The sequence below is a fragment of the Gorilla gorilla genome, chromosome 21 (genome assembly GCF_029281585.2).
Source record: "Gorilla gorilla gorilla isolate KB3781 chromosome 21, NHGRI_mGorGor1-v2.1_pri, whole genome shotgun sequence".
Classification (NCBI taxonomy): Eukaryota; Metazoa; Chordata; class Mammalia; order Primates; family Hominidae; genus Gorilla; species Gorilla gorilla.
Genome location: NC_073245.2, coordinates 75,641,812 through 75,669,809, shown reverse-complemented (window position 1 = coordinate 75,669,809; position 27,998 = coordinate 75,641,812). Strand labels below are relative to the sequence as shown.

The 27,998-nt window shown below is 60.2% G+C and overlaps 1 protein-coding gene and 1 pseudogene across 3 annotated transcripts; one reads left to right on the top strand and one right to left on the bottom strand.

Moving 5' to 3' along the window:
• The first annotated feature begins 285 nt into the window (after window positions 1–285).
• CHRNA4 (cholinergic receptor nicotinic alpha 4 subunit) lies at window positions 286–18,224 on the top strand. Of its 3 annotated transcripts, XM_031007473.3 has the most exons (6): window positions 286–605; window positions 1,997–2,148; window positions 5,138–5,182; window positions 5,339–5,448; window positions 10,316–11,690; window positions 14,575–18,224. In XM_031007473.3, exons 1-6 carry the CDS (start codon window positions 530–532, stop codon window positions 14,698–14,700), a joined length of 1,884 nt encoding a protein of 627 aa, XP_030863333.2. In that variant the 5' UTR covers window positions 286–529; the 3' UTR covers window positions 14,701–18,224. The 3 variants fall into 3 exon arrangements, with proteins under 3 accessions (XP_030863333.2, XP_055228624.2, XP_018872293.2); XM_055372649.2 differs by lacking the exons at window positions 286–605; window positions 1,997–2,148 and adding an exon at window positions 2,684–2,945 and having other exon boundaries at window positions 14,575–17,630; XM_019016748.4 differs by lacking the exons at window positions 286–605; window positions 1,997–2,148; window positions 5,138–5,182 and having other exon boundaries at window positions 5,363–5,448; window positions 10,452–11,690; window positions 14,575–17,630.
• A 3,445-nt stretch (window positions 18,225–21,669) lies between these two features.
• Window positions 21,670–21,782, bottom strand: LOC115933438 (uncharacterized; annotated as a pseudogene).
• Window positions 21,783–27,998: the final 6,216 nt, after the last annotated feature.

Here is a 27,998-nt window from a genome sequence, read left to right as displayed (position 1 = left end):
TGACTCCGGGACCCCCCAGTCGCACTCAGTGACCCGGGGGTCCCCGTCCCCGGCTCAGGCACGTCTCGAACCCCAGAAGAACAAGGAAACTTTACCCCCGCCCGGGGCCCAGCGCAGCTTCCCCGTCCCCCTGGGCGCGCGGTCCATCCCCGCTCATTCTCCCCGGCCCTTGCTCCCTCCTCCCTTTTCTCTCTCCGTCCCCTCCCCCTCCTCCTCCCCCCTCCTCTTCTCCCCCCTCCCCTGCTCCCCCTCCTCCCCCCTCCCCTGCTCCCCCTCCTCCCCCCTCCCCTGCTCCCCCTCCCAGCCGGCTGAGGCGGGCAGGGCCGGGCGGGGCCGCGCCACGGAGCCCACAGCCCGGCGCTCCCTGCCCTGCCGCCGCCGCACCGCGCCCCACAGGAGAAGACGAACCGGGCCCGGCGGCCGAAGCGGCCCGCGAGGCGCGGGAGACATGAAGTTGGGCGCGCACTGGCCTCGAAGCGGCGGGGAGCCGGGAGCCGCCCGCATCTAGAGCCCGCGAGGTGCGTGCGCCATGGAGCTCGGGGGCTCCGGAGCGCCGCGGCTGCTGCCGCCGCTGCTGCTGCTTCTGGGGACCGGCCTCCTGCGCGGTAAGTTACGGGGCGCGGGATGGGCCCCCTTTCGCCCGCGTTCGGATGGCCTGGGACCCCCAGAGCCAGAGGGAGGGAGGCTCCTGACTGCGGTCCCAAGCCGCGGATGCGCGCGACTGGGCGACCGCGAGGCTCCCCATCCCCAGCCGCACAGGCTGCGCTTGCACCCGGGCTGAGCCAGGCGAGGAGGGAGTTAACCGCCGGCGAATGCGGAGGGCTGGGAAAGGGGGTTTCCGCGGGGTGTGGGGGGTTCCGCTGCTATTTCAGGGCTGGCCCCAAAAGCTCGAACTTGAGCAGAGGTGGGGCCACCTTCGCCCTTCCCCCATCCATCCGGCTAAATTTCCCTGAAGACCCCCATGCCTGCTTCCTCCGGTTTAGGGGATCAGAGGGGTGGCCTCTGCCCTTGACGGCCCCCACCCACCTTTTCTGCAGGAAGAACAAGGTCGCGGGTGGGGACTCTGGGCTGGGAGTCAAGGCTCGCAGGGGTGTAGAACTGACCCCTCCCCCTCCCCGAGTCCTGTCTGCGCTCTCAGGCCAGCGGGACCCACCAGGGAGGTGGAGGTCTCCCCCTCCGCCCAGACCCGCCCCTTATGGCAGCGCCCAGGACAGGCAGGGAACGCCTCAGATCCTGGGGCCCGGGACCTGGAGCACAGATGGACCTAGGGCTGTGCTCCTCCAGAGCGACTCATCAAGGGCGTTCTGGGTCTGACCAACAGCACGGGCAGGCTGGGGTGCGGAGGGGGCTGGCACCTCGTTGGGGTCTGCATCTGAAACACTCTTCGGGCATCAGGGGATTGATGAACCACGGGAGGTTCCGTAGGAAGCGGGCGCTTTTGGGGGCCCGATCCTCCTTCCCCTTCCTCCCTCTTCCTGCCTGGGCTGGCCCCGCTGCCCTGTACTCCCTCCTTTGCTGCTGTTACCCCCGAGTGTCCTCTGGCTCGCCAGCTGCTAGAGCACAGCCCTTCCCTGGAAGTCAGTGTGACAGGAGACCCAAAGCAGTCCTCGGCCCATCCGCCGCCTGGTTTTGTGGTGCGGTCAAGGTGCTGGGAAGGCCTCCGTGGGCTGAGGGGCCTGGGAAGCTTCCCCGAGGAAATCACAATTACACCCAGGGGTGGGAGAGAGACGGAGGCCAAGAGAGGGCAGCGCACGCCACGCCCGGCACACACACACACACACACACACACACACACACAGAGCGCACGCCCGGCACACACACACACACAGCGCACGCCCGGCACACACACAGGTCCTGGGGTGGGAAGTGCTCATGTGAGGAGCTGAAAGGAAGTGGACGTGCTGGGCAGGGGGCTGGGGCAGCCTGGAGAGCTCCTGGACAGCTCCCGGCTCCTGTCCCGCCTGCACCTGAGCCACTGGCCTGCCTCTCCCCGCAGCCAGCAGCCATGTGGAGACCCGGGCCCACGCCGAGGAGCGGCTCCTGAAGAAACTCTTCTCCGGTTACAACAAGTGGTCCCGACCCGTGGCCAACATCTCGGACGTGGTCCTCGTTCGCTTCGGCCTGTCCATCGCTCAGCTCATTGACGTGGTAGGTGAGGGCGTGGCCATCGTGTGCTGTGACTGAGGTTACCCTGCAAGGAGCACAGGGGTCTGGCTGGGCAGAGGGGACACAGCCATCATCACTCCCCGTGGCTGTGAGTGTCCGGCCCGGGCTGGTACGTCAGAACGGCAGCCACCTGCTCTGCCCCGCCTGAGCCCCAGCCAAGGGTTGATTCAGAGCGTCCCAGCCAGGCCCTGCCCTTTCCTCCCCCTTGACGTGGGAACACTCCAAGTGGCCAGGTTCTCAGTACAGAGCCCAGGCACCTTTGGAAGCAAAGAACAGCAAAGGCCTTGCTTGGGGGTGGCGGGGCACGCTGTGACCTCGGAGCAACAGGGACAACCGGCCGGGGCAGGGGCCAGGGCAGGAGCAGGCACTGTGGTGTCCCGGCAGCACCCCAACCTTAGCTGGCCCCAGAGGCCCCTCACCCACAGATCTGGAATGTGGGGTTTGGGGGAGTCTTGGGCGAGTTCTGTTTGTCTGAAGTATGTTTCCTTTCTAGTGGGGGGCCCAGGAGGCTGCTGGGAGGAAGCCTACTGGTCCAGCCAGGCCCCTGCAGCATGGGCCAGTGCACATGGAGCCCCAAGGCAGGGATAGGAACCAGGAGGCTTCGAGGCTGAGAGAACTGAGCTTCGGGAGGCTCGGCCTTGTGCTCGGTTGAGATGCTTGGTTACCTACCCAGGCCTGAGCCAGACTGTCTGGGGGTCTCGGCGGCCCTGGAGGGGCCGGGTAAGGGGCAGCAGAGACATTTCCACGTTTCCCAGCCAGGCTCAGCCACGCCAAATGGGGTGAGACCATCCCTCAGGGTACCTGGCTGGGTGGGGGTGCATAGCCTGGGGGCTGCCACCATGGAGGAGGGCAGGTTGGGCAGGCCGTGGCCTCTGGGAGCTGGCCCACTTGCGAGTGGGCAGCCAATGGCCAGCTGAGCTGCAGGGGCTCGTCTTCCACACTGAAGTCCGCCAGCTCCAGCCCTGCTGCCAAATCCCAGCTCGCTGGTCCAGGGAGGGCACCCCCACATGGGGAGGCATTTGTATGCTGTAGAGGCCCAGCCCACACCTTGCCAGGATGCCAAGCCTGGGTCTGCCGCTGAGGGAGGAGCTGCCGGGTTGCGGGAGAATTTCCTCTCTTTGGGAGGCTGGTGCTGTGCGTGTTGGGTAACCCTGGGCCTGGGGCCTGTGAAACGGGGTGAGAGCTGCTTCACTATCCCAGGCTGAGTGGGCCACACCCCCGGGGCTTTGGGAGGTGTGGGGAGCTGCAGCCACATTCCCGTGGACAGGCTGCTCAGTGGTGGCAGTTGCCCATGCAGGGCGGCGCATGGAGACTCCAGTCAGCCAGCCCCGTCCAGGGTCGGCCACCCAGACCTCCAGCCTCAGTGTCCTGGAACTGCCCCTGAGTGGCTCCTGTGGAGTGTCCCTGGCGGAGGCCCAGCCAGAAGACAATGCGGGTTGCACAGGCTTGGCAAGCCTGCTGAGGTTTGCAAACACGGCTGCAAAGTGGTGGCTGGCAAAGGCGGCCGCTGGCAGCTGCCCAAGGCTCTGGGTCTGCCACCCCCCACCTGGCTGCCTACCTGAGCTTCTCAGGGCTCAATCCATGGCTCCCTACGCCACCACAGAGTCCCCAGTTTGCCCAGGAGACATTGAGGCCTGGAGCACACCCAGCACCAAGACTCCCAGAGCTGCCCACCCCTCTCTCCACCCTGCAGCCGACTAAGGACTTACACGAACATGCACACGTGGGTGCTGACGCTCCTGGGTGCCCAAGGCCGAGGGCCACGTGTGCGCGGAAGGGGCTGCCTGATGCTCCTGGGTGCTGGCCTAAGGCTGAGGGCCACGTGTATGTGGAAGGGGTTGCCTTGTGTCTGGCCCACTCTGCCCGTCCCACCAGGGGCTGGGGATTCACCTGTGCCCCCATTGTGGGCTCGGATACTTGTTATAGATGCCATCACCAGGGTCTGTCCTGGAGGGGAGGGCTTGTGAGCTGCACGTGTGAGCTCAGGCCCCAGGACTGACTACAGAGGAGGGTCTGGAAGACCCAGTGCTTTTCCAACCAGCCCAGGCCAGTGCTGAGTGGTGGTGAAATGTGCAGTGTTGACCTGCCCTCCAGCTTCAAGGGCGCCTGAGAATGACGGCTGCAAGGGGGTAGGGCAGGACACTGGGCAGGAGGGCCAGGCCGGCCACATGAAGCTGGTTCTGAGGACCCTGGAGCTTCCTCAGACACACGGGATGAGGTCCTGAGGGGATGAGGTCCTGTACGGAGACATGGTCTGTGGGGACGTGGTCTGTGGGACGTGGTCCTGTGGGGACATGGTTGGTGGAGACGTGGTCCTGTGGGATGTGGTCCTGTGGGGACGTGGTTCTGTGGGGATGTGGTCCATGGAGATGTGGTCCTATGGCGATGTGGTCTGTGGGGACGTGGTCCTGTGGGGATGTGGAAGGAGGTGGGTGGGGTGGGTCGGAAGGGGCTGGGGTGAGTGGCCCAGCTGCACACAGTGACCTTGAGTGACAGGTCCCACCTGCTCAGGTCATGAGGCACAGTCCTGGAGGGGCCACCCTGGCCAGCAGTGGAACCCACTTATGTGCCAGGGGCAGCTTTGCTGGCTGTGTGTGCCCACGTGGGGGCCTTGTCTGCAGAAGGGCTGCCCCCAAGGGCCAGGAGGGAGCAAGGCAGGTGGGCAGAAGGAGGCTCCCCATGCCCGCCACACCTGTCCTTAGCTGGGGGAGCCTGTGAGGCCGCCGACCTCCTCTCCAGTTTCCTGCTGGAGATGTTTGTGGCCTTGTCCCCACATCCCTAGGTCCCCTCAGAGTCCCCATCCTGGGCTCGGCTGCCTCCAGGGACGGGGCACTCACCCCCTCCAGAGGTCGCCCGTCCACCATATCTTGCCCTGGCCGTGTCCTTGTGCCAGTGGCTGTGCATGAGGAAACCTAGGGCCAGAGAAAGACACCAAGGGGTCACTGGCCCCCTTCCTCTCTCGGTGCCCTAGGATGAGAAGAACCAGATGATGACCACGAACGTATGGGTGAAGCAGGTGAGTGGGAGGGCACTGCCCCGCCCCACCCCTGCCCTCCCCCACACCCCTCACCCTGCTGCCCTGCCCTGGCCCTGCCCCACCCTGGCCCTGTCCCGCTCCTGCCCTCCCCCACACCCCTCACCCTGCAGCCTCCCCCCGCCCCACCCCATCCAGGAGTGGCACGACTACAAGCTGCGCTGGGACCCAGCTGACTATGAGAATGTCACCTCCATCCGCATCCCCTCCGAGCTCATCTGGCGGCCGGACATCGTCCTCTACAACAAGTGAGTCCTCTACAGGGTCTTGGTGGGCAGGAGTGGCCAGGGCCTGCCCCTGCCCAGACAGGGAGCTCCACCAAGGCCCAGCCTGGCCCAGCGGGGCCTATGCCAGCCCCATGCATGCCAGCCCAGGCCCAGGAAGGAAGAAGCAGGAGCAATGGAGAAATTGGTGTGGGTTGAGAAGGGAAGGGTCCCCCCAGGCCAGCAAACAGGCTGAGGGCATCCCTGGGTCTCAGCACTGGAGCGTCAGAGCCAGAGGGGCCTGAGAGTGGCTATGGCACCTGGACACAGTGTCCCTGCCTGGACCAGTCCTGAGGCCTGGGGGCTGGCTCCTGACCCGGGACGTCTTTGCCCCCACCCTTGACGGCTGCAGGAGAGCCCTTTTGGGCAGGAGTGCTTTTCGCCATCAGACCCCATCCTGGCCTTTCTGGGAGAATAGTGTGGACTGCAGGGTGCCCTGGAGAGGGGTGAGGAAGCCCCAGACGGTTCTCATGCCACTAGGGCCTCTGCTTTCTCTGCACGCTCACGCCCTGCCCAGGACATGTCACGCCAGGTCCCCAGCAAACAAAGCCTCGGGCTGGGCCAAGCCCATGTCAGGCTCCTAGGAGGCCAAGATGAAGTCTGGTCATGGAAACGGGTTTTCTGTGCCTGGAAGCCAGGGCAGCGTTGCCACGGATTGGCCGTGGCAGACGGTGGCCTCCGGAGGCTGCTGTCCTCTAACTTGTCCTTCCTGCAGATCTGTGCCGAGGGCCCTGCGCCCGGCAGCCAGCGCTCTCTGAGCTGAGTCCTCCAGGGACGATCTCTGGCCACAGGCTCAGGGCCTGGGTGCGGCAGGGTCACAGCTCCCACAAACAAAGCAAATGGAAGCCCTTCCTCCTCTCCTGTCCCAGCCATCTGCCCACAGCCCTTTCCAGGCCCCAGGGCACCCGCCTGACCTACAAACCCTGCTGTATGATTAAGAACGACTGGGCTCCTCTTCCAACTCAATTGATTCCAGTAATGGCAGTGGGAGGGCCGGACGCTTTTCCAGGGTGCATTGGGGAGGTGGTCAGTGGTGAGTGGGCGGCGGGTGGTCTTCCCTGAGGACAGACTCCCTGCCCCCTGCAAGCCACCCAGCCACCTAGCTCCCTGCCACCAGGACCATGCACCGAATCTGCCTGTGTGACTCACATGGACGCATTTCAGGGAGAAGTGGAAACGCCCAGGATGGGCTGGGCAGAGAAGCCGCTCTGGGTGCCTGTGCACAGCCCTCCAGGAATGCAGCCCCCAGGAACGAAGCCTCTGAGGACCACAGCCCCCACTGTGACCTCAAACCCCCAGGACCACAGCCCCCTGAGTACTGCAGCCCCCCAACTTCCACAGCCTCACCAGGACCACAGCCTTCCAAAGACTGCAGCCCCCACCAGGTTCACAGCTCCCCCAGGACCACAGTTCCTCTAGGACCACAGCCCCTTAGGACCACAGGCCCCCAGGACCACATTCCCTGCCAGGACCACAGTCCTCCCAGGACTTCATCCCACCCTAGGGCTACAGTGCCTCCTGCAGAACCGCAGCCCCCACAAGGATCACAGTTCTTGCCTGACCACAGCCCCCTAGGACTACAACACCCCTAGGACCACAGCCCCACCTAGGACCACAGTACCCCCAGGACCACAGCCCCCCCAGGACCACAGCCCCACCTAGGACCACAGCCCCCCCAGGACCACAGCCCCCTAGGACCGCAGCCCCCCCAGGACCACAGCCTCCTAGGACCACAGCCCCCCCAGAACCACAGCCCCCTCTAGGACCACAGCCCCCCAGGACTACAGCCCCCCCAGGACCACAGCCTCCTAGGACTGTAGCCCCCCCAGGACCACAGCCCCCTAGGACTGTAGCCCCCCCAGGACCACAGCCTCCTAGGACTGTAGCCCCCCCAGGACCACAGCCCCCCCAGGACCGCAGCCCCCCCAAGACCGCAGCCCCCGCAGGACCACAGCCCCTCCAGGACCACAGCCCCCTCTAGGACCACAGCCCCCTAGGACCGCAGCCCCCCCAGGACTGCAGCCCCCCCAGGACCACAGCCCCTCCAGGACCTTGGCCCCCTCTAGGACCACAGCCCCCTAGGACCGCAGCCCCCCCAGGACCACAGCCCCCCCAGGACCACAGCTCCCTAGGACCACAGCTCCCTAGGACCACAGCTCAGGAGAGCAGGGATTGCTGCCACCCCATGTTCTCCTGTGTCTCCTCCTCACCATGGCCTGTGGGATGTAGTGGGGTGACCCCAGTTTTCTCTTTGGGGCTGGGATTGTCACCGAGGCTGTCTCCGGACAGGACCCAGGGTTCCTGGAGTGGCCGCTGGTGCTGGGTCTGCTCCCGCTGAGGAGGCCTGTTTCTGGGGCAGCAGGTGGCTGTGGCTGGTGGCCGGCCAGGCTGCAGGGTGGGAGGCCTCGGCCCTTCTCTGGGATTTGGCCACCCCCAGCTGGGGGCCCTGCTGTCCACTTGGGGCTTCTCTAAGGTTGGCCCTTTGGGGCAGGTGCCCAGAAATCCCTGACCTGGACTGGGGTTGGGGTGGAGGGGACAGAGGGTCTCACGCCAGCCTATGGGCCCTGGAGCAGGAACCTGGACCTGCTGGACTGGGCGGCTCGTCAGACCCTGTCTGCTCCCAGGGTGCAGCTTTATGGTGCGAGTCCAGAGCCGGCTCACGGCCGGGTGGTTCAGCCCAAACGGGGTTCTCCTCAAAGGCTCCCCAGAGGGCGGCTGGAGCCAGGGGTGGGCGGGGCAGGGAGCAGCAGTGACGCGGCCCAGGGGTGCTGTGGGACCTGGGGGCTGGGGGACCTGGGGGCTGGGGGACCTGGCCCTGACCTTGTCCCGTTTCCTGTGGCGCGGGCAGAGGACCCTGGGGGAGGGGGGCCCTCCCAGAGTGGCGCAGACCTGCACTGTTCGCTGAGCATGGCCGTGGCGTTCCCTGTAGAGTGTGTGCTGAACAGAGTAGTCACCCGCTTGCCGTATGAGAATCTTTTAACTTGTGCCTCAGAAGGTGGAGGGCGTTGGTTTTTGGAGAGATGGGCTGGGGAGAGGGAGCAAACTTGAGCCTGATCCACCCAGACTGACATAGGTGGTAAAGCCCCGCCCCCCGCTGGAGGGACGCTCGGGAGCCAGGCTGTGCTGGGCCGGAGCCGCATTGAGATGCAGCTGGTGGCTCTTGCTGGGTCTCCCTCCCTCTGCAGCTGAGCGGCAGCCCAGCCAGCGGTGTTGGCTCAGGACCAGTTCAGGGGGGCAGAGGCTCAGCACCGACTGAGACCGTGGGGGGCCAGGTCTCCCCGACCTGGAGGGCAGAGCTCCAGCAGCAGCGGCTCCACAAAGGGAGGGTCCCTGAGGGTTGGGAGGGAGGGTCCCTGAGGGTTGGGAGGGAGGTTGAGGTGCAGGTCCGGCCCTGGGACTCGGGGGCAGGCACAGAGGAAGCTCGGGGAACAGTGGCCAGCTCTGCCCAAGTACCTGGAGAGGCCCTGGCCTTTGAGCAGGCTCTCAGGGAATGAGACAGAGGAGGGATGGGCAGGGGTCCAGGCAGCTTGGCAGAGGTGGAGCAGGAGGTGTGTGGCTGGGCAGCCGCTCCCCCGGACGCGTCGTGCCCCAGCGCCCTCCACAGAGCTGAGCCTGGCCCCATGCCTGCCAACGCTAGGGATTTAATGGGGCCTCAGGCTTCCCATTGGTGGGGACTTCTGTGGGTGGGGGTGGGGAGGTCGGCTGCTGCCCCCGCGAGCCTGGCTGCCTCAGCCCTGAATGTGCTCCTGCAGTGCGTCCCACCCAGCCAGCCGCTGTCTATGGGACCAGGGGCTGGGGCTGGGAGCTCTGCCTACCAGGAGGAGTTCAAGGGACATCAGCCCCTCGCTCCATTGCTCTGTTGCCCACCTGGGCCTGTGGACAGAACACCCACGTCCCCCAAGGCAAAAGAGAGTCCAGAGCCAGTGGCTCAGACGTGGACCTGGAACTGGGCAGTGCATATGCAGTCCCACTGCATTGGCCCTGGGTGGCCAGGACACCTGTCCTTGCCTCTGTGGCCCCTGGTGTCCTCATGCTCACACACTGGGAGGTGGCCTCCAAGTCCTTGGGGTTAACGGCAGAAGCTGGGTGAGGAATTCCCATGGTGGCCCGGGGTGCTGCTTGGAGGGGCAGGGACATGGGGATGCCGTGTGTCCCAGGAGGCGATGCCGGGAGACTAGCCCCATCCATGCGCCACTCATGGATAAGGATAATCACCAGCAGCAGTGATTATGTGTGTCAGGCACTTGTAGGTCCCTTCCCGTTCTCTGAACCACGTGCTACGCCCAGCTCAGGGATGATAAACCGAGGTGCACGAGTAAGTGAGAAGACAAACAGTGTACCCGGGCAAGGCCGCCAGCCCTTTTGTGCTCCTGTGACATGAGAATGCCTCTGCGTGGGCGTGGACGTGGATGTGGGTATGGATGTGGGTGTGGACGTGGGCGTGGGTGTGGACGTGGGCGTGGGATGTGGATGTGGGCGTGGACGTGGATGTGGGTGTGGATGTGGGCATGGATGTGGGTGTGGATGTGGGCGTGGATGTGGATGTGGGTGTGGATGTGGGCATGGATGTGGGTGTGGATGTGGGCATGGACGTGGATGTGGGTGTGGATGTGGGCATGGACGTGGATGTGGGTGTGGATGTGGGCGTGGGCGTGGATGTGGGTGTGGATGTGGGCGTGGACGTGGATGTGGGCATGGATGTGGGTGTGGATGTGGGTGTGGGACGTGGATGTGGGCGTGGACATGGATGTGGGCGTGGATGTGGGTGTGGATGTGGGCATGGATATGGGTGTGGATGTGGACATGGGCATGGATGTGGGGGTCTCACACCCTTCACTCTCTTCCTGCCCAGTGCTGACGGGGACTTCGCGGTCACCCACCTGACCAAGGCCCACCTGTTCCATGACGGGCGGGTGCAATGGACTCCCCCGGCCATTTACAAGAGCTCTTGCAGCATCGACGTCACCTTCTTCCCCTTCGACCAGCAGAACTGCACCATGAAATTCGGCTCCTGGACCTACGACAAGGCCAAGATCGACCTGGTGAACATGCACAGCCGCGTGGACCAGCTGGACTTCTGGGAGAGTGGCGAGTGGGTCATCGTGGACGCCGTGGGCACCTACAACACCAGGAAGTACGAGTGCTGCGCTGAGATCTACCCGGACATCACCTACGCCTTCGTCATCCGGCGGCTGCCACTCTTCTACACCATCAACCTCATCATCCCCTGCCTGCTCATCTCCTGCCTCACCGTGCTGGTCTTCTACCTGCCCTCCGAGTGTGGCGAGAAGATCACGCTGTGCATCTCCGTGCTGCTGTCGCTCACCGTCTTCCTGCTGCTCATCACCGAGATCATCCCATCCACCTCACTGGTCATCCCGCTCATCGGCGAGTACCTGCTGTTCACCATGATCTTCGTCACCCTGTCCATCGTCATCACGGTCTTCGTGCTCAACGTGCACCACCGCTCGCCACGCACGCACACCATGCCCACGTGGGTACGCAGGGTCTTCCTGGACATCGTGCCACGCCTGCTCCTCATGAAGCGGCCGTCCGTGGTCAAGGACAATTGCCGGCGGCTCATCGAGTCCATGCACAAGATGGCCAGTGCCCCGCGCTTCTGGCCCGAGCCAGAAGGGGAGCCCCCTGCCACGAGCGGCACCCAGAGCCTGCACCCGCCCTCACCGTCCTTCTGCGTCCCCCTGGATGTGTCGGCTGAGCCTGGGCCTTCCTGCAAGTCACCCTCTGACCAGCTCCCTGCTCAGCAGCCCCTGGAAGCTGAGAAAGCCAGCCCCCACCCCTCGCCTGGACCCTGCCGCCTGCCCCACGGCACCCAGGCACCAGGGCTGGCCAAAGCCAGGTCCCTCAGTGTCCAGCACATGTCCAGCCCTGGCGAAGCGGTGGAAGGCGGCGTCCGGTGCCGGTCTCGGAGCATCCAGTACTGTGTTCCCCGAGACGATGCCACCCCCGAGGCAGGTGGCCAGGCTGCCGGCGCCCTGGCCTCTTGCAAGACCCACTCGGCTGAGCTCCCACCCCCAGACCAGCCCTCTCCGTGCAAATGCACATGCAAGAAGGAGCCCTCTTCGGTGTCCCCGAGCGCCACGGTCAAGGCCCGCAGCACCAAAGCGCCGCCCCGGCACCTGCCCCTGTCGCCGGCCCTGACCCGGGCGGTGGAGGGTGTCCAGTACATTGCAGACCACCTGAAGGCCGAAGACACAGACTTCTCGGTAAGTCCCGCCCATGGCTGTGTTGGGCGCCTCTGACCCAGACGGAACCGGCGGACGCCCTTTCTTCCTGGTGTGTAATCCAGGAGCCGGGCCCAAGCCTCAGGCTGCTTCGCTTTGGGGTGCAGGGTGTGGCCCCTGCTGCAGCAGCCTCTTCCCAAGCCTGCTATGTGGCCGCAGGTCCCAGGCTGAGCGGGGCAGGGGGCCCCGAGTGGCTGGCACAGGGTGGATCCCGGTGCCGTCTCCGGCTTCGGGACACAGTGGGCCTCGGCGGATGGCACGGTGAGGGGCCACAGGCAGCGTCCTTCCAGCACAGAACGGGGGCGCTCTGGGAACTCCTGCCCAGCAATGGCCAAGTCCGCAGAACGCAACGAGGCACTGCCAAGGCCCTTTCCCCAGAGTGCGCCTGTGCCTGCCCCGTGGGCCTCCCGGGGCCCCTCCGTATCTGGGGCCTGGATGTAGGGGGCTCAGAGAAGATGGGATGGGATGGGGTGGTGGCAGGAGGAAGGAGCTGGGACAGGGACACAGCTCCAAGACCATCAGCCCCACACGGCCAAGCTGGGGACAGGTGGGAGAGCCAGGGGCTGGGGGCAGAACGCTGGTCCCACGGCTAAGGCCCCCCGGGGCCCGGGGCCAGCCCACCTACCCTCACCCTCCAGTGCCAGGCACTGGCTGCACAGAGGCCCCAGGAGCCACAGTTTCTGCTAAGTGGCAGCCATGTCTGTGTTACCCATGGCTGTGCAGTCTCCTACCCATTCCATGCAGGAGAGGCTGGGGCTGAGCCAGCTTTGCCTGACCCCAGCACCAGGTAGCTTCCCTGTTTCCTTCTGCAGACATTTACTGCCTGTCACACGGGGAGAGGCACAGGGGCCAGGGTCCACAGACAGGATAATGGGGCGGGACGGGTGGGGCACACAGGTGGCCGGGGGTCTCGGCCTCGGCCGTGCAGCCCATGACGTCCACAGCGGCAACTCGGCATCTGTCCTGTCCATCCACCTGCTGTCGCCGGCACCTCCCGGCTCTTGTCCTGGTGCCAGGGCCTGGCGCCCTCAGTGGGCCACCTCCGTCTGAAGGGGCCACCTCTGCCAGGACCCCAGAGCGCCATCCTCGATGGTTTGTTCGGACGCATCTGGTGCCTGCCCCCACTAGCTGAGCGAGCCCCAAAGCGAGGAGCCTGTGCTCCATACCCCTGAGAAGTGAGGGAGTTGCTCACCCCACACAGCCACCCCACTGAATCCCAAGAAGCTGCAAAGCCTCCTGCAGGTTCCAGAACATTCTGGGGTCGCGAGAGCAGCCTGGAGAAGCGTCGGGACCCTGCTTTGCTGCCAGCTCTTGAAGCGAGAGGCAGCTGTGCCCGGGCTGTGCCACCGTGGGGTCAGATGCATTTAGGTGTTTGATCAAAGCGGTCCTGAAGCTGGCAGTGGGTCTGAGCTCGGCGGTTGCGCAGCGTGGGCCCCTCCAGCAGCCTTCTTGGGCCGATTGCTGCCGCTGTCTGACCTGGTTCTGGGCTTGTGGGGAGCAGAGCTGACTTCACAGCAGCCACCTCGGGGACAAAGGGAAGGCTTTGGTCTGCGGCTGCGTTTCATCTTCAGGGTGGATGGAACGCGGCACACAGAACCCAGGGAACTAAAGGCACATAGGAAAGGGCGAGAGGGCGGCCGCGTCCCTGCCCCCAGAGCCGAGGCCTGGGCAGGACTTTATTTATAAGTGACCCCGTTTGCCTTCAGGCTTCCCGTAGATAAATGCGGCCGTTTTGGTTCAGTTTAACACCATCAGGACACCCGGGATTGCTATAAACAATCAGAGCAGGAGGCGGCACTGTCCCCACAGTGTGCCCAGGCCCCCGCGGCACATCCCTCCCATCCCTCAGCATCCACAGGCCTGGGACCCAGGACACCCTCACGGCCGGGCCCAGAGGCAGCTCATCAGCTTGGGGGTTGTCTCAGGTCCTACACGGCAGAGCCAGAGACGCAGGACGGGGGAGCTGGGGACGCGGGAAGGGAGAGTCAGGGACGCGGGACGGGGGAGCTGGAGACACACAGGACAGGGGAGCCGGGGATGCGGGACGGGGGAGCCGGGGCAAGGGCAGTGGCCAGCGGCATTAGTGCCTTGGGCTGCACACAGCGGCTGTCTTGAGAGTGGCTTCCCGACTCCAGGCCTGACCAGGCCACTGCCTCTGCCCTCCCTAGGCCTCTGCTCCTGGGGGTCACCCGGGGGGGGGGGGGGTCCGACCTGCATCAGCCCCAGGAGTGTGGGGTTAGAAGCCGGACCTGGAGCCGGAACCCGCTGTCCCCGTTCAGATATGTAACCGCAGCCGCCCCTGAAGGCCTCAGTGTGAAAACAAGACAGGCCAGGGGAGGCTCGAGTGAGAGACTGCAGATGGCGGCAGCTCTGTGGGCTCTATGTGTGCTGCTTTCGTCCGCCCTCTGTGCCCCCCGGGCCACATTTGCCCATCTGCAAAACGGGGAGGGGGATGGGCCCCTCCCAGCGCTGGTGAGCTGAGAGCAGACCGCTCACGGGGTGCCTGAGCCCCCCTCCCCCGTGCCCCCTTCCTGGAGCACAGGCCGCCTGCTGAGAGGTGGGGGCACACAGGGCATAGAGCAGAGCTTGTCTCCACAAGGGGGTCTGCCCAGCCGGAATTCCCAGGGTCCCAAGGTCCTCCTGCCCCATACCATGGTGATGATGCCCCCCGCAGAGCACTGGCTGTCCCGTGCACCCCAATTCCTCCCCTTGGTGCAGCTGTGTGCCGCGTGCACCAGCAGCAATGGCTGCCTCGGGTGGAAGGTGGGGAGGTGGAGAAGCTGCCGCCGGCGGCGCCGGGGTCCTGAGGGCTCTCCCCGCCGGCGGCGGCCGGGCCGTGCTGGAGTGACGGCGTCTGTGCTTGCAGGTGAAGGAGGACTGGAAGTACGTGGCCATGGTCATCGACCGCATCTTCCTCTGGATGTTCATCATCGTCTGCCTGCTGGGGACGGTGGGCCTCTTCCTGCCGCCCTGGCTGGCTGGCATGATCTAGGAAGGGACCGGGAGCCTGCGTGGCCTGGGGCTGCAGTGCACGGGGTCAGCATCTTTGCGGCCGGCCTGGGGCCGGGCTGGCTTCTCCCTGGACTCTGTGGGGCCACACGTTTGCCAAATTATCCTTCCTGTTCTGTGTCTGCTGTAAGACGGCCTTGGACGGGGACACGGCCTCTGGGGAGACCCAGTGTGGAGCTGCTTCTGGTTGGACTGTGGCCCCAGGAGGCAGTGGCTTGGCGCAGAGGTGGGGGTCGGCGCCTTCTACCTGCAGGACTCGGGCTAAGTCCAGTTCAAGAGTCTCCTGAGCTCCCCTGCAGATGGAACTCACTCCTCCCAGTCTCTCAGCAGATCTGGTGATGGTCCCGACCGCCCCAAGGGGCCCTTGAAGGGAGTTCACGCCCCTTCAGCCCCAAGCGCCCCGTCTTCTGGAGGCCCGGCCGCCTCTCCCACCCACCGTGTCCTGCGCCTGTGTGGGCTTCAGCTTCTCCCCCAGGGTCCTTGAGCCTCTCGGGCCCCATGAGGGTGAGCCAGCAGCGCTCCAATCTGCTTTGCTAGGAGAGGGTCCAGGCAGGGATTGTGTTTGGTTGTGTTTTGGGTAAGTTAGTGAGAACTCAAGTCTTGTGCCCAAGGAGCCTTGGAGAACAGAGCTTTGTGGAGCTGGTTCCGCGTGGGGAGAATCGGGAGGCCCACGCGGGACCAGCTCTCCCCTGCGCAGGCCCTCCGCGGGGGACAGGAACACCCAGCCCCAGCGAGTCCAGAGACCAGGACTCTGCCTTCCAGGCGTAGGGCCAGGGCTCTGGCAGGTGGCCAGGGCTCCACGGGGGCCTAGTGGCTTCAGCCCCTGGGGTGCTTCTGTGTGGTGATTCCCCGGAGCTGGGTAGGTCCCGAATGGAGTCCAGACCTGGGCCCTGGTTACCCCAGGACCCTGAGGGTTTCCACCTTGGCGCACAGCCCGGGAGATCCGCCCTGGGCTCTGGGTTCGGGAAGAAGGACTTCCTGCTACAGTAGCTGTGGGGAGCTGGTGGGGGCATCCTTGAGGACCTCCACCTGGGAGATGCTGGGACCCTCGGGGGAGGAAGCCCCTGAGAAGCCTCATGGGAGTCAGGGAGCCCTGGGGTTTCCACACAGGCCCATGCCCTCCGTCCTGGCAGGGCAGGCAGAGCTCAGCACGGCCTCACCCCTGCAGGCGGTACCCAGAGGTGGGGGAGGCCTGAAATGTTTCCAGGCATGACCCTGGAGCCCGGCAGTGCACCCCCTGAAGATGGCACACCCGGCAGCCCCCCAGTGTCCCCAGGGACACACTTCCCCTTGGGATGGGCACAGGCTGCCCCACTCCTCCATGATTCCAAGGGCCCAGAGGGGCGGGGCCAGGACGGCGTGTCCCCTGCCTGTGAGTGACATTGGTTCAGGAGGAGACAGTCAGGAAGCCTCCTGCTGAGTGGTCCACATTCTGCTGCCCCCAGACCCCATCCAGCCAGGGGCGGGGATGGGGTTGGGCTCTGCGTCCCACTGAGTCTCATTCCTCTGTCCCCGAGCCGAGCTCTCCTGGGCCAGGGTCTCGTCAGGAGGTGCCTGAGAGCAGAATGAATAATTGAGGTTAGGAACCCGGCATGCCGAGTGCCCCAGAAATGCCGCTGTGTCCCCGCGGGCAGTGACGTGAGTGGGGAGGAGACTCAGGCCCACATTGCCCACACCTGCCTCCGAACTGCTGCTGGTCACCCCCACCCCCGGGTGCCTGTGACCGGGGTCCTGAGGCTGGGGCTTTTGTGCCAGGAGTGGGTGGGACGCAGAGACCCCCGTGCCAAATCCTGGGCATCCCCAGCCCCCCTGGCCCCTCCCACGTCCCCCGTGTATTCAGGACCCCATCTGCTGAGCTCTGACCTGCCCCTGCTCCGCCATCAGCCCCTGCTGCTCCTCGGCCAGAGCTCCCAGGACGCAGGGAGACCCTGGGAGAGTGAGGTCATCCCGGGGCCATGGAAGCTGGCAGGAGACACTGGTCTCAGACGAGGGAGAGAGACGCAGATTTCAGATGTAAGAAGCCCGATCCACATTGCATAAGCGGATCCAGCTGCCAGATGTGTGGGCAGCTGCAGGGAGTGGCCCGGGGTGCTGGGCCCAGCTGTGGTTGTTCTTTTCTGAGTCAGGAGTGACTGCGGAGTGGCTGGGACGCTCCTGCCGGGGGACCCTCCTGCCGGGGGTGGCCGCTTGCCTGGGGGAAGACCCCTTTCCCTTTCTTCTTTTTTTTTTTGAGGCTCAAAAAAAAAAAATCCAAATAAAGCACCATATTCCCACGCCAAATTAACCTTGACAACAATGTTGGCGTATCTGCGTCCAGTGCTGTTTTTATTAATTAAGGTAAAATTTACACATGGCGAGATGCATGCTCTTCAGCGGAGACCCCAGCCCCTAGAAGGTCCCTCCAGCCCTTCCTGTCGGCGTCCCTCCCCATCTGTGGCTCTGACTTAAGCACGGTGGATTGACCTCTCCGGCTCACGACCTTCGAGGAGTCAGAATCCTGCAGTTGGAGCCTTTGATGTCTGGCTTCTTCATCCTATGACTTAGAGCTTCATCCGTGCTGTTGTGTGTGTCCGTAGCTCATTGCTGTCTGTTCCTTCATTTTCAATTGTGAGCAGTGTTCTTCTGTCTAAATAAACTAAGATGCAGTTTGTCCATCACCTGTTCGTGGACTTTGCTTGCAGCTGTCGGTGATAAGGAACGGAGGTGCCGGTGTGTGCATGGCACTCTATCCGTTATGCATGTTTATTTTCTGTATCTGTTAATGTTTTAACGTCTTTCCGACCCAGGACTGCTCCTCCTAGGGCCAGTTAGTTCCCGGGGGTGGACAGCTTGCCTAGAACCCACCTTGCCAGGGCTGTGACCCCCGACCCCCTATCAAAGTCTCACACTAAGCCAATGTTTCCCCGCCCTGTGCCAGGCACCAGGCAGCGCGAGACACTGCTGCAGCTCAAAGCCTGCGGGGGCGCCGGCCCCTCTGCGGCTGCTCGCGCCACCCTGCCCCCTCCTTCCCAGGGGAGGCCCCAGTGAAGGCCCTGGCCAGGGCTTCCCAGCCCCTTCTGCCTCCGGACCGGCCTGGGTGCTTCCCGTGTGGCCCGGCCTGGGGCGACATGGCCCTCCTCTCAGGAAGCGTGGTAATCTCTCAATGGCATTGGCCTCCGGAGTTGTCACTCAGGCTCCCTTGTAAGTTAAGGCCGGGCCCAGGACACTCTAGGGCACGCGGCTGCTGTGGGACTGCTGGGTTAGCAGGTGCCCCCTGGAGCAGAGGCGGCTTCGGGCTTCTAAAGTGGCCGAGTCCTTTCACCTTGCACCAGAAATGCTGGATGAGGCGCAGCACACACAGCACCTGGGGACGCAAGCCTGGCCAGCCCCACGGACCAAGTCCCGCCGACCGTGTGGCCCGCCGAGCCCAGGTGCGGCCGCCCGGCTTCTGCAGGCAATGTCTGCCAAGCCCTGGAATGTGCTCCCAGTGTGTGCACAGACTTCAATGAATAAAACGCACCGTCACCACGTGTGCCGTGCTTTGCATTTTCTATTCAAGTGTCTTCTATTTCAATCTGTAGGAAAGGCTGGGTGCGACCCACAAAACTGATTTCTTGACCCATGGTTGGAAGCTCGATGCTTAGGACGGAACACCTGGTAGTGGGATTGTTTGCACTGGGTTTTAGGAGATAATGCCAACGTGTCTTCCACGTGACTGTGCCGTTTACACTCCCTGTCTGCAGACAGGCGCTCCCGCTGCGCTAATCCGAGCTGGCATTTCTTGGCATTTGCCTGCCTCGCGGGTTAACGTACACAGCGTGCGTATGAATCCTCAGCGGCATGACAAGGCATTTTCTTTCAGACTGAATATTCGCATAGAGCCGGCACCCAGGAATCCCCTGCCCAGCCCGGCCAGCCACGACCCCCCGAGGTCACCCAACACCTCTGCCCAGCGTTGCCTGGCCCTGGGTTCTGTGCATGGCCGCGCCAGGCGTGCCCTTCTGTCGGCTCCCGATCCCGGGTCATTGCTCGCTGCGGGGCCACTGTGCTGCGGGCTCCGCCGCGTGGCTCCACCATCTTATTTACCCGTCGCCAGCTCGGGGCTGCTGTGAACAGACTTTGGCAGGGAGGCTGACCCAGGAGCTCCCGCTCAGCCGTGGGAAGGAAGGGTGCGTGGTCGGCTCAATGAGCTGCTGACGAAGGGTTTGCCACCGTGGTTGCATCGACGTTACCTCCTCTCAGGGCTCCCCCCTGTACCAAGGGTTCTTAATTTTTGCCAGTCTCTCAGTTCTCTCTGTGTTTTAAATTGCATTTCTCTAGTTACTTGAGTTGGGGCATCTTCTCACACGTTTATCGGCTGTTCACGTTTCTTCTATGACGTGCCTATTTTGTCAGGTTTTTGAATCTCTGTTTTGTATTTCTAATTGAATTCCTCTGGAGTCAGGGAAGTATTCCATTTAATTTCAGTGCTTTCAAATCCTTCACGCTTGTTATCGGGTCCAGCATATGGTCTGTCCTCATCAGGGTTCCACGCAGCCTTGAAAAGAACACATCTTTCGGCTCTGTTTCAGGGAACATTCTAGAAATGCCCGCCAGGTCCCGCCTACTGAGGTGTCCTTCAGGCCTTCTACACCCAGGCCAGTGTTCTGTCTACACGGCGTAGGAGGTTTCAGAGGGGAGCTGAGGTCACCAAGGAGAACTGTGGCTTTGCCCCTTCTCGCAGGCGTGCTGGCATTTGCTTCGTGTATTTGGAAGCTCTGTTAGGTTGTGTTCAGGGTTGCTGTGTTCTCGCGAGGGGGCACCTGCTCACTATGTAACGGCCTCTCTATCCCTCGTACCGTGCCACTCTCTCAAGTCTCCTTTCTCATCATCACGTAAACACTCCGGCTGTCTTTTGAGAGTTGTTGGTAGATCCCTTTCCAGTCTCTCCTTTTCACCTTGCTGCTCCATTTGATTACATATAAGGAGGGTTTCCTGCAGACAACACGTAAGTACCATCCTAGTCAGACACAGAATGTTTCCCTCACCCAGAGAGCTCCTTCGTGTCCTGTGTAGCTAAAACCCTCTGCGCTCCAGGAAACCGCTGATGTGATTCCCAGCTCTGTGGATCATTTCTGTTATGTTCTAGAACTTCATGTAGGTGGAACAGGTGCGTTTGTGGATAGCCTCTGTCGTGCAGCATGGTGTTTGGAGTTGTTGACGAACAGTCAAACTCTGTAAAATATTTGAAGAGATTTATTCTGAGCCAAATCTGAGTGACCATGGCCCGTGACACAGCCCTCAGGAGGTCCTGAGGACACGTGCCTGAGGTGGTGGGGCACAGCTCGGTTTTATGGATTTTAGGGAGGCGTGAGACATCAATCAATACGTTTAAGAAATACATCGGTTTGGTTCAGAAAGGTGGGACAGTTCAAAGTGAATTCAAACATTTTCTGGTTGACAATTGGTTGAGTTTGTCTGAAGACCTGGCATCCATGGAAAGGAATGTTCAGGTTGAGATAAAAGATTGTGGAGACCAAGTTTGATTGGTGCAGAGGAAGCTCTCAGATAGCAGACTTCAGAGACAGCAGGTTGTGAAATGTTAATTATTGGACCTAAAAGGGTGCCTGGCTCTTACTTGATTATCTCCTGGATCTGGAAAGGAAGGAAAACAAAGGGGAAGGGGATTCTCTATAGAATGTGGGTTTTTCCCACGAGAAACTTTGCAGGGCAATTTCAAGGTATGGCAAGGAAATATATTTTGGCGTAAAACGTTTTTTTTTTCCTTGTCTCATAATGTTACACCAGAGTGAGACTGGAAAGTAAGTCATGATATATAGGGTCAAATAAAACACATCTGGTGAGAATGGATAGTTTGTAGGGCATGACTCCCCAGACCCTTTTGATAGGAATTTGGGCAAGATAGGAAATCAGAACTTAGTCCTTGTGGTATTCACCCAAGCTGCTGAATGTACATAATTCACTCCTCTTTATGGATATGATGTAGTTCGTTCATCTGTGTGGATATGAGAAGCCTTTGCCTACTCCAAGGCTGTAAATGTGATCTTCCGTTTTTTCCTTTTGGAAAGTGTAGTTCTGGTTTTGGTGTTTAGGTGAGAGTCTTTGAATTAACTGTTGTGTCTGGTGTGAGATAAGGGTGGAGGCTCATTGTTTGAGCACCATTCCCATGGACATGGCTGGAGACAGTGTCGCGAGCGTGTTACCCAGCTCTGTGGCTGTTACTGGCCCAGGACTGCTCCATCACGGCTGGAAGCAGAAAGCTGCATGTCATCTTTAAATGCCATTTGGAGAATTCATCCTTCGACCAGTGAAAGGTATTGCAGTTTCTACTACAGCGGGATATATTTAGGCCAACTCTGTGGTTTTTTGTTGTTGTTGTGGAAATACGTTCCATCCCTTCTGTGGGAGAAAACTGGTATAGTCAGCTGCTCTGGAAGCTACACATTCCCTGGTGACTGCTCCTAACTCAAAACAAGCATTTATGTTTTTCAAGAGCTTAGTATATTGACCTGAAAAATGCCTCCCACCTCCAAAGAAAACAAGTACCCCAGCGTGCCTTCAGGAATTCTGGCCTCCCACACACCAGCCACACTGGAATAACCTAGAATTTCAGCTCTGGATTGCCACAGACATGATTTGTCTGGGGTGAAGGGCTTGATTGTTTGGTCCATAGTGAACTTTACTAAGTTTTACACTTACTGTGGGATTTTCCCAGGTATATGGTATAATTTCTGATCATTTTCCTTTTTTTGCACAATACTTCCTCCAGTGGTATTTTCAGAGAAGATCTTGTGTGTGACTCCTTCTGACAGTCTCGGGGATTCAGAATGTATTTTTGTCTCATTCATTTAAGTGATAATTCTGTAGATATGAAACGCGAGCATGTTTTCTTGAACCCTGTGGAGCCACCGTCCCAGCGTCTCCTCTGCTGGCCCCTGGTTCTTCTGTAGTCTGGGCTGCAGGTTTTCCCCGGAAAGATTTCTATTTTTTTTCTTTTAACTGTGTGTCATCCCAGCACATGGGGCTATGCTAATCTTCTCTGTATCGTTCCAATTTTAGTATATGTACTGAAGATTTTTAAAAGACTTTTTCACCGTCATCATTATGTACTGCATTTTATATATGGCATTGAGGAACCTAAGGGTACATTTAAAAATTTATTCCATTTGAGGTTCTAGGCCCTTTTAATCTGAGATCTTAACTCTTTCTCTAATGCACAAATCTTCAGAAAACCCAGTTATTTCAAGCTTTCCCCTCCTCTTGCTGTTTCTTTCCTCGTAGAGACCCCACGGTGTGGGTGCTAACACTTACATTTTCTGTTTCCTTTTTATCTTTTCCCAAAGCCTCCCGGGAGACGTCTCAGACCCGATCTTACAGCTCCGCTTTTAACATTTCTCTTTTTATGTTTTATACACATCATATTCCTAGTTGGTTTTCCTTTATACCTATAATTCTGGCTTCATGTTACCAATATCCCTCCTTGCCTCTTTAAGAGATTACAATCTTAAAAAATTAATAGATCAAAGAGAACAAACATGAATTCTTCTCTGCCTGGTACAGATTCTCCGGTTTGTCTCTCCCAATGCTTTTGATCTCGGATGCCTCACCTTCCCTTGTGAATACGTCCCCTCAACATGGATAACAGCGCTGTGCATGCACGAATGTGTGAGTACGTGTGTGTATGGGTGTGTGTTTGCAAATGCATGCCTCGCGTGTGTGTGTACGGATTTGAGGAGGAGACAATCCATTGTCATGTAACGGTTTCTTGTGGGCTACTGTCACACGCGTGCACGCACACGCACACACGTGCACACAGACACGCACACACACGCACGCAGACACACGCACACAAACGTGCACGCACACACACGCATACACGTGCATGCAGATGCGCACACGCAGATACGTGCACACACACACGCACACACATGCATGCAGACACGTGCACGCAGACACACGCACACACACGCACACACGTGCACAGACACACGCACACACACGCATGCAGACACACGCACACAAACGTGCATGCACACGCACACACACGCATACACGTGCATGCAGACACGCACACACGCAGATACGTGCACAGACACGCACACACATGCATGCAGACACACGCACACACGTGCACGCACACACACACACACGTGCACACACACGGTGGCCTGAGTCGTCCCCAAGGTTTCTCCGTTTCTGTGTTCAGATCCTGGATTTGTCGGGCTCCCTCCCCAGTCCTGGCGTCTCACCAGGCAGGAGCCTCTGTTAGTGGCCATCTTGTTTCCAGGAGTCTGTGGGGACTCTTCTGGAAATGCGGATGTCTGAACGCCCATTTCACCTGGGCCTGCAGATCTGTTGGCGTAAAATGGGTCAGAGGGCTCTGGTTTTCAGCCTTGTCTTCATCCATGGTTTTGTCCTCTCTGCCCCAGCACTGTGGTGGCCCTCTCGTTTCTCTGGCCAGGTGCACTTCACTGAGCCCTCAGGGACGTGGGGGCCGCCTTCCCCCCGCCGTGGCTGGCCCACGGCTGGCCCCACTCTCCCTTTCCCCTCTTGCCTCAGGGAGGAGCCAGAAAAGGTTCTACTCTTGCAGCTCAGCTTGGCCGTGAGACCGACGTCTGGCCACAGGGATGTAGCTGACAGTGGCAAGGACACCTTTGGAATGTGCCCTTCAAGGTTCCGAGCCAGCCCTTCTCCCTCCTCTTCTTCCTGTTGTTGGAATGTGACCCGATTCCGGGCCAGCCTTTCTCCTCCCTCTTCTTCCTGTTGTTGGAATATGACCCAACAGTGGAAACAAGGGCAGTGTCCTGTGTGGAGGATGCAGAGCCAGGTGAGGGAAAGAGGCCTCCCCGTGCCTCTGAGAAGGTCACTTCCACACCGCGAGAGCCACTCTTATCCTATTATTATTGTTACTTGAAGCCACATCGAGCCCTACACGACACGTTTAATCACTTTGTGGGAGGTGGTGACGTGTTCAGCTGAAACGTCTGTTTTCTGGACAAGGAGAGTTGCAGTCTCTGTCATTAGGTACAAGCAGAAGTCTCCAAGTGGGACTCCTGTTAACGCTGTTGCTCTTCACCCAGAGGGCTCCCGCCCCTTCCCCCAAGTGAGGTGTAGCTCCTGGAGCAGCAGCAGTCATCTTGTGATGAAGGGCAGCTACATGCCAAGGATGGCCAAACAGCCTGGGATCCGCCATCTTGTGATGAAGGGCTGGGATCCGCCAGCTTCTGATGAAGGGCGGCTACATGCCAAGGACGGCCAAACAGCCTGGGATCCGCCATCTTGTGATGAAGGGCTGGGATCTGCCACCTTCTGATGAAGAGCAACTACATGCCAAGGATGGCCAAACAGCCTGGGATCCGCCATCTTGTGATGAAGGGCTGGGATCTGCCACCTTCTGATGAAGAGCAGCTACATGCCAAGGATGGCCAAACAGCCTGGGATCCGCCATCTTGTGATGAAGGGCTGGGATCTGCCACCTTCTGATGAAGGGCAGCTACATGCCAAGGACGGCCAAACAGCCTGGGGTCTGCCATCTTGTGATGAAGGGCTGGGATCCGCCATCCTGTGATGAAGGACAGCTCCACATGCCAAGGACAGCCAAACAGGCTGGGATCCGCCATCTTGTGATAAAGGGCTGGGATCTGCCATCTTGTGATGAAGGGCTGGGATCTGCCATCTTGTGATGAAGGGCAGCTACATGCCAAGGATGGCCAAACAGCCCGGGATTCCCTCAGTGTCCATTCCTGCCCACAGGACTTTACGTGTGATGGCAAAAACTGATTTAGGGAAGCCAATGGCAATCAGGTTTTAATTAAATACAGCCACACACAGTACTAATGAATGCACGCTGCCTCAGGGTTTATTTTCTACTATTTAAAATTGTTTGAGTTGGAATCTTCCCTAAAAACTGTGTTTAAGGGCCGGTGAGGTGATTCACACCTGTAATCCCAGCACTTTGGGAGGCCAAGGAGGGTGGATCGTTGGAGCTCAGAAGTTCAAGACCAGCCTGGGTAACACAGCAACACCGTCTCTATTTAGAAAAATACAAAAAACATTAGCCAAGCGTGGTGGCGCACGCCTGTGGTTCCTGCTACTCAGAAGACCTGAGTGGGAGGACCACGAGCCCAGGGTGCACAGAGGTTGCAGTGAGCCGAGATCATGCCAACTGTACTCCAGCCTGGGTGACAGAGCAAGACCTTGTCTCAAAAAACAAGAAAACAAAAACAAAGCACTGTATTTACAGCTATAAATTACCCTCTAGGTACCACTGTAGCTGCAGCACAGAGATTCTGACATGGTGCTGCGTCCATCATTATTTGGTTACAAGTATCTTCACGTTTCCTTTTTTCTCTTTAACCCATGAATTATTGTGGAGTCATGGGTGTGTCTTTTAGCTTCTAGAGGCATTCTTTAGCTTGTTATCATTGGTTGTTTTTCCAGTTTCATCAGTGAGTGAGTTCTGAACAGCAGGATCCTTTGGAATGTAAGGTTTCTTACGGCCCAGTTCATGGTTAGTGTGTGGATATTCCACAGTGAGAGGAGAGTGTTTCTCCACTGGGCATGGAGTTCCGTACTTACCATCAGATCACGATGGGGGGCTGTATCATGACATCGTCTCTGTGCTCTGGCTGAAGTCCACATGTTCCACGCCTTTCCCCAAGAAATGCACTGAATCTACAGACACTGGCTTCCCCCACCATCTGCCCTGGTGTGGGTCCACGTGTCCCAGCTCTCCCATCCCCACTGCTCTGGTCCTTGGTAGATGAAGAGGCTGGCAGTCATACGTCGCCCCCCAGGTGCAGATGGCATTGGGGCAGGCTCCTCTACAGCTGGGGTTGGGTTTCCTCCGCTCCCATTTCTGACACTGCCTGGGCCAGAGCCATTCTCTGTGGGTGGACACGCCTCACCTGCTGGTCCTGCGGGCACAGCACCCCCTGCCTCCTGCTACACATTCCTCCCAGGCCTGCACACACCCGCCTTCCTGGGGGCTGTGCCCACCCCTCCCTCCGAGCTCATCACTGAGCCATTCTTCCCAGCTCCCCACCTTGCAGGTGGCTCTCAGAGGGGCTGTGAAGGCCTGGAGCTTCCAGGGTCGCTCTTGGGGCCTCAGGCAGAGCCACTCGGCACTGCCTGCAGACCTAGGGAGGGCAGGTCAGATACGCATGGCTGCACGCCCCTTACAGTCCGCACAGCCACACCACCCTGTGACCCCAGCGTGAGCCCCGTGATTCCATGACCTTCCCACAACCCCCATGACCCCAGCGGCCTGAGCTGAGCGTCAGATCAGCCTTGCATCACACCACCTTGGTGGCTGGCCCAAGCTGAACATCCCGGGCTGCATGGGCACGGGGGTGACCCGGGGCAGCACCTAAGGCCATGAGCTCTGGGCCAAGACCAAGCACCTCCCTGCATTTCCTCCCGGAGCCCCCACACTGCGTAGGGCTGAAGCTGTGCTGCCTCTGGGGGTGGAGAGGGGACCGAGGCCCACTACAGAGGGACCTCTGGAGGGGAGAGCTGTGGCCGTAAAGGGAGCAGGGGAGGCATTGCCAGAAACCCAGCGCTCTGGCCAGGAGCGTGAGCCCCAGCTCAGTCCCTGGGGGCTCCTAAAAGAACCCAGAGGGATGCGGTGGAGTCGGGGCTGATGGGAGACGTGCAGGTCGGCTGGGTCTCGGGGAGGCTGCCTTCCTGCAAACAGGAGCCAGGCCGGTTTGGTGCATCCGGAGGCTGCTCTCAGCTCCCTTGCCATCCTCACCTTTGATTCGTAGTCAGCTCCACTGCACAGGCTGGGGCGGGTGGGGCCTCAGGGACCAGTCCCTAAGCTGCCTGGGCACCAGCTGGCCGCTGCCTTTGCTGTGCCATTTTAATTGGCCTCCAGCATAAAGTCAGCTTCCTGGAGACAGCTGGACTCCCCTTTTGAGGCTGAGCATCACTGGTATCACACCAGGGTGGCGGGGGTAGGGCAGCTGAGGGGATGGTGGGGATTAGAGCCACCCTGGTTCCCCCCGGCCAGGCTGCCTCCTCCTGGCTGCCAGTGTGGTCTCAGCCACCCAGTGCCCAGTCCCTTCATCAAATTGGAGAGCCCCAGGAGAGGGGCTCCTTTGGAAGGCTCTGGATGCCCTGTGGGCTCTGGGCTTGATTCTAGCCCCACTCCTGCCTCATGACAAAGCCTGCTCACTCCACTGCTCAAAGAGCCTTCTCAGTTCAGCTGGGGACATGTAATTCCCAGCCCCGGAGAAACCAAGTGAGAGCAACCAAGCTGTGTTGCTGGTCACACAATCTGAAGCAACTCAGCTCCCCAACAGAAGCCAAGTGACCTAGGTGTCCTCCCTGCAGGACGGAGGGGCTGGCTTGGGCTGCTGTTCTCAACAACTGTGTCTGATACCTGCACTGAAGGCTATAACTCTGCCCCAGATGCTGCTTTACCTGCACCTACTTTGGCCACATGCTCTCCTTGTCCCTCAGTGGAAAATCTGTCTCGATGCCACCTGATTTCTTTGACGTCTGATTTGTCCACAAACTTTGGGAATTTTCAGTGGTCTGTTTCTGTTCTCATGCTGCAGTGGGAGCTGGCATTTGGGGCTGCTTCCTGGCCTCAGTCAGGGCTGTGGCTCCTGTGGGTGCAGGCACTCTCTCCCATCCTGCTGACCCTGCCTATGACTCTCTATTTGGTCTCCAGGTCTGGTCAGTTCCTGGAACAGTTGAATCATAGAAGAAGTGTTTGCCCCGAAGCTGTTTTGCGCTCACCTCTTTGGGGTATGCTTTGGTGCACGCAATGCTGCACTAGTGATCTTGGTGGGTTTTCCTTCTGTCAATATCAAGGGTCTCTCTTTGTTCCTTTTTAATACTTTTCATTCTCTCCTCAATGATACGGCTTCCCTCTTCATTTCTGGCACCTTTCTTGCTTAGCTGCCTAAGTGGTAACAGTGGACTAGTTACTGAATATTTGTTTGGAAAGGAAGTAGAAGTTCCCACATCACCCCCATGGGCCACAAGGCCCAGAAGCCCAGGTGTGTGTTCTGAGCTTGCCCCCATGCTGTCTGGGCCACAGTGGGGATAAGGCAGGAAGTCCAGGCTCACACAGCATCTGTGATGGTTGGGAGAGACCTGGGCAGAGGCGCTGAGGAGCACGCAGGTCAGAAGCCTGCTGAGGGATGACCTTGCTCTGAGACCCTAAGGACCAGGGGCTGATGGTGCCAAGTCTCAAAGCAATGTCCCTGCACAAGGAACTCAGCACAGGGCTGGGTGGGTGAGGGGTGGCCATTCACACACAGGATCTGAACTCCTTCTTGGGCTGGGGACAGA

Bases quoted from the DNA above. Each gene is read 5' to 3' on its own strand.
- CHRNA4 (XM_031007473.3), top strand. From the start codon at position 530: ATGGAGCTCGGGGGCTCCGGAGCGCCGCGGCTGCTGCCGCCGCTGCTG. The intron at 2,149-5,137 runs GTAGGTGAGGGC...TCGGTGCCCTAG, and splicing joins TCGCTCAGCTCATTGACGTG to GATGAGAAGAACCAGATGAT. The intron at 5,183-5,338 runs GTGAGTGGGAGG...CACCCCATCCAG, and splicing joins CGAACGTATGGGTGAAGCAG to GAGTGGCACGACTACAAGCT.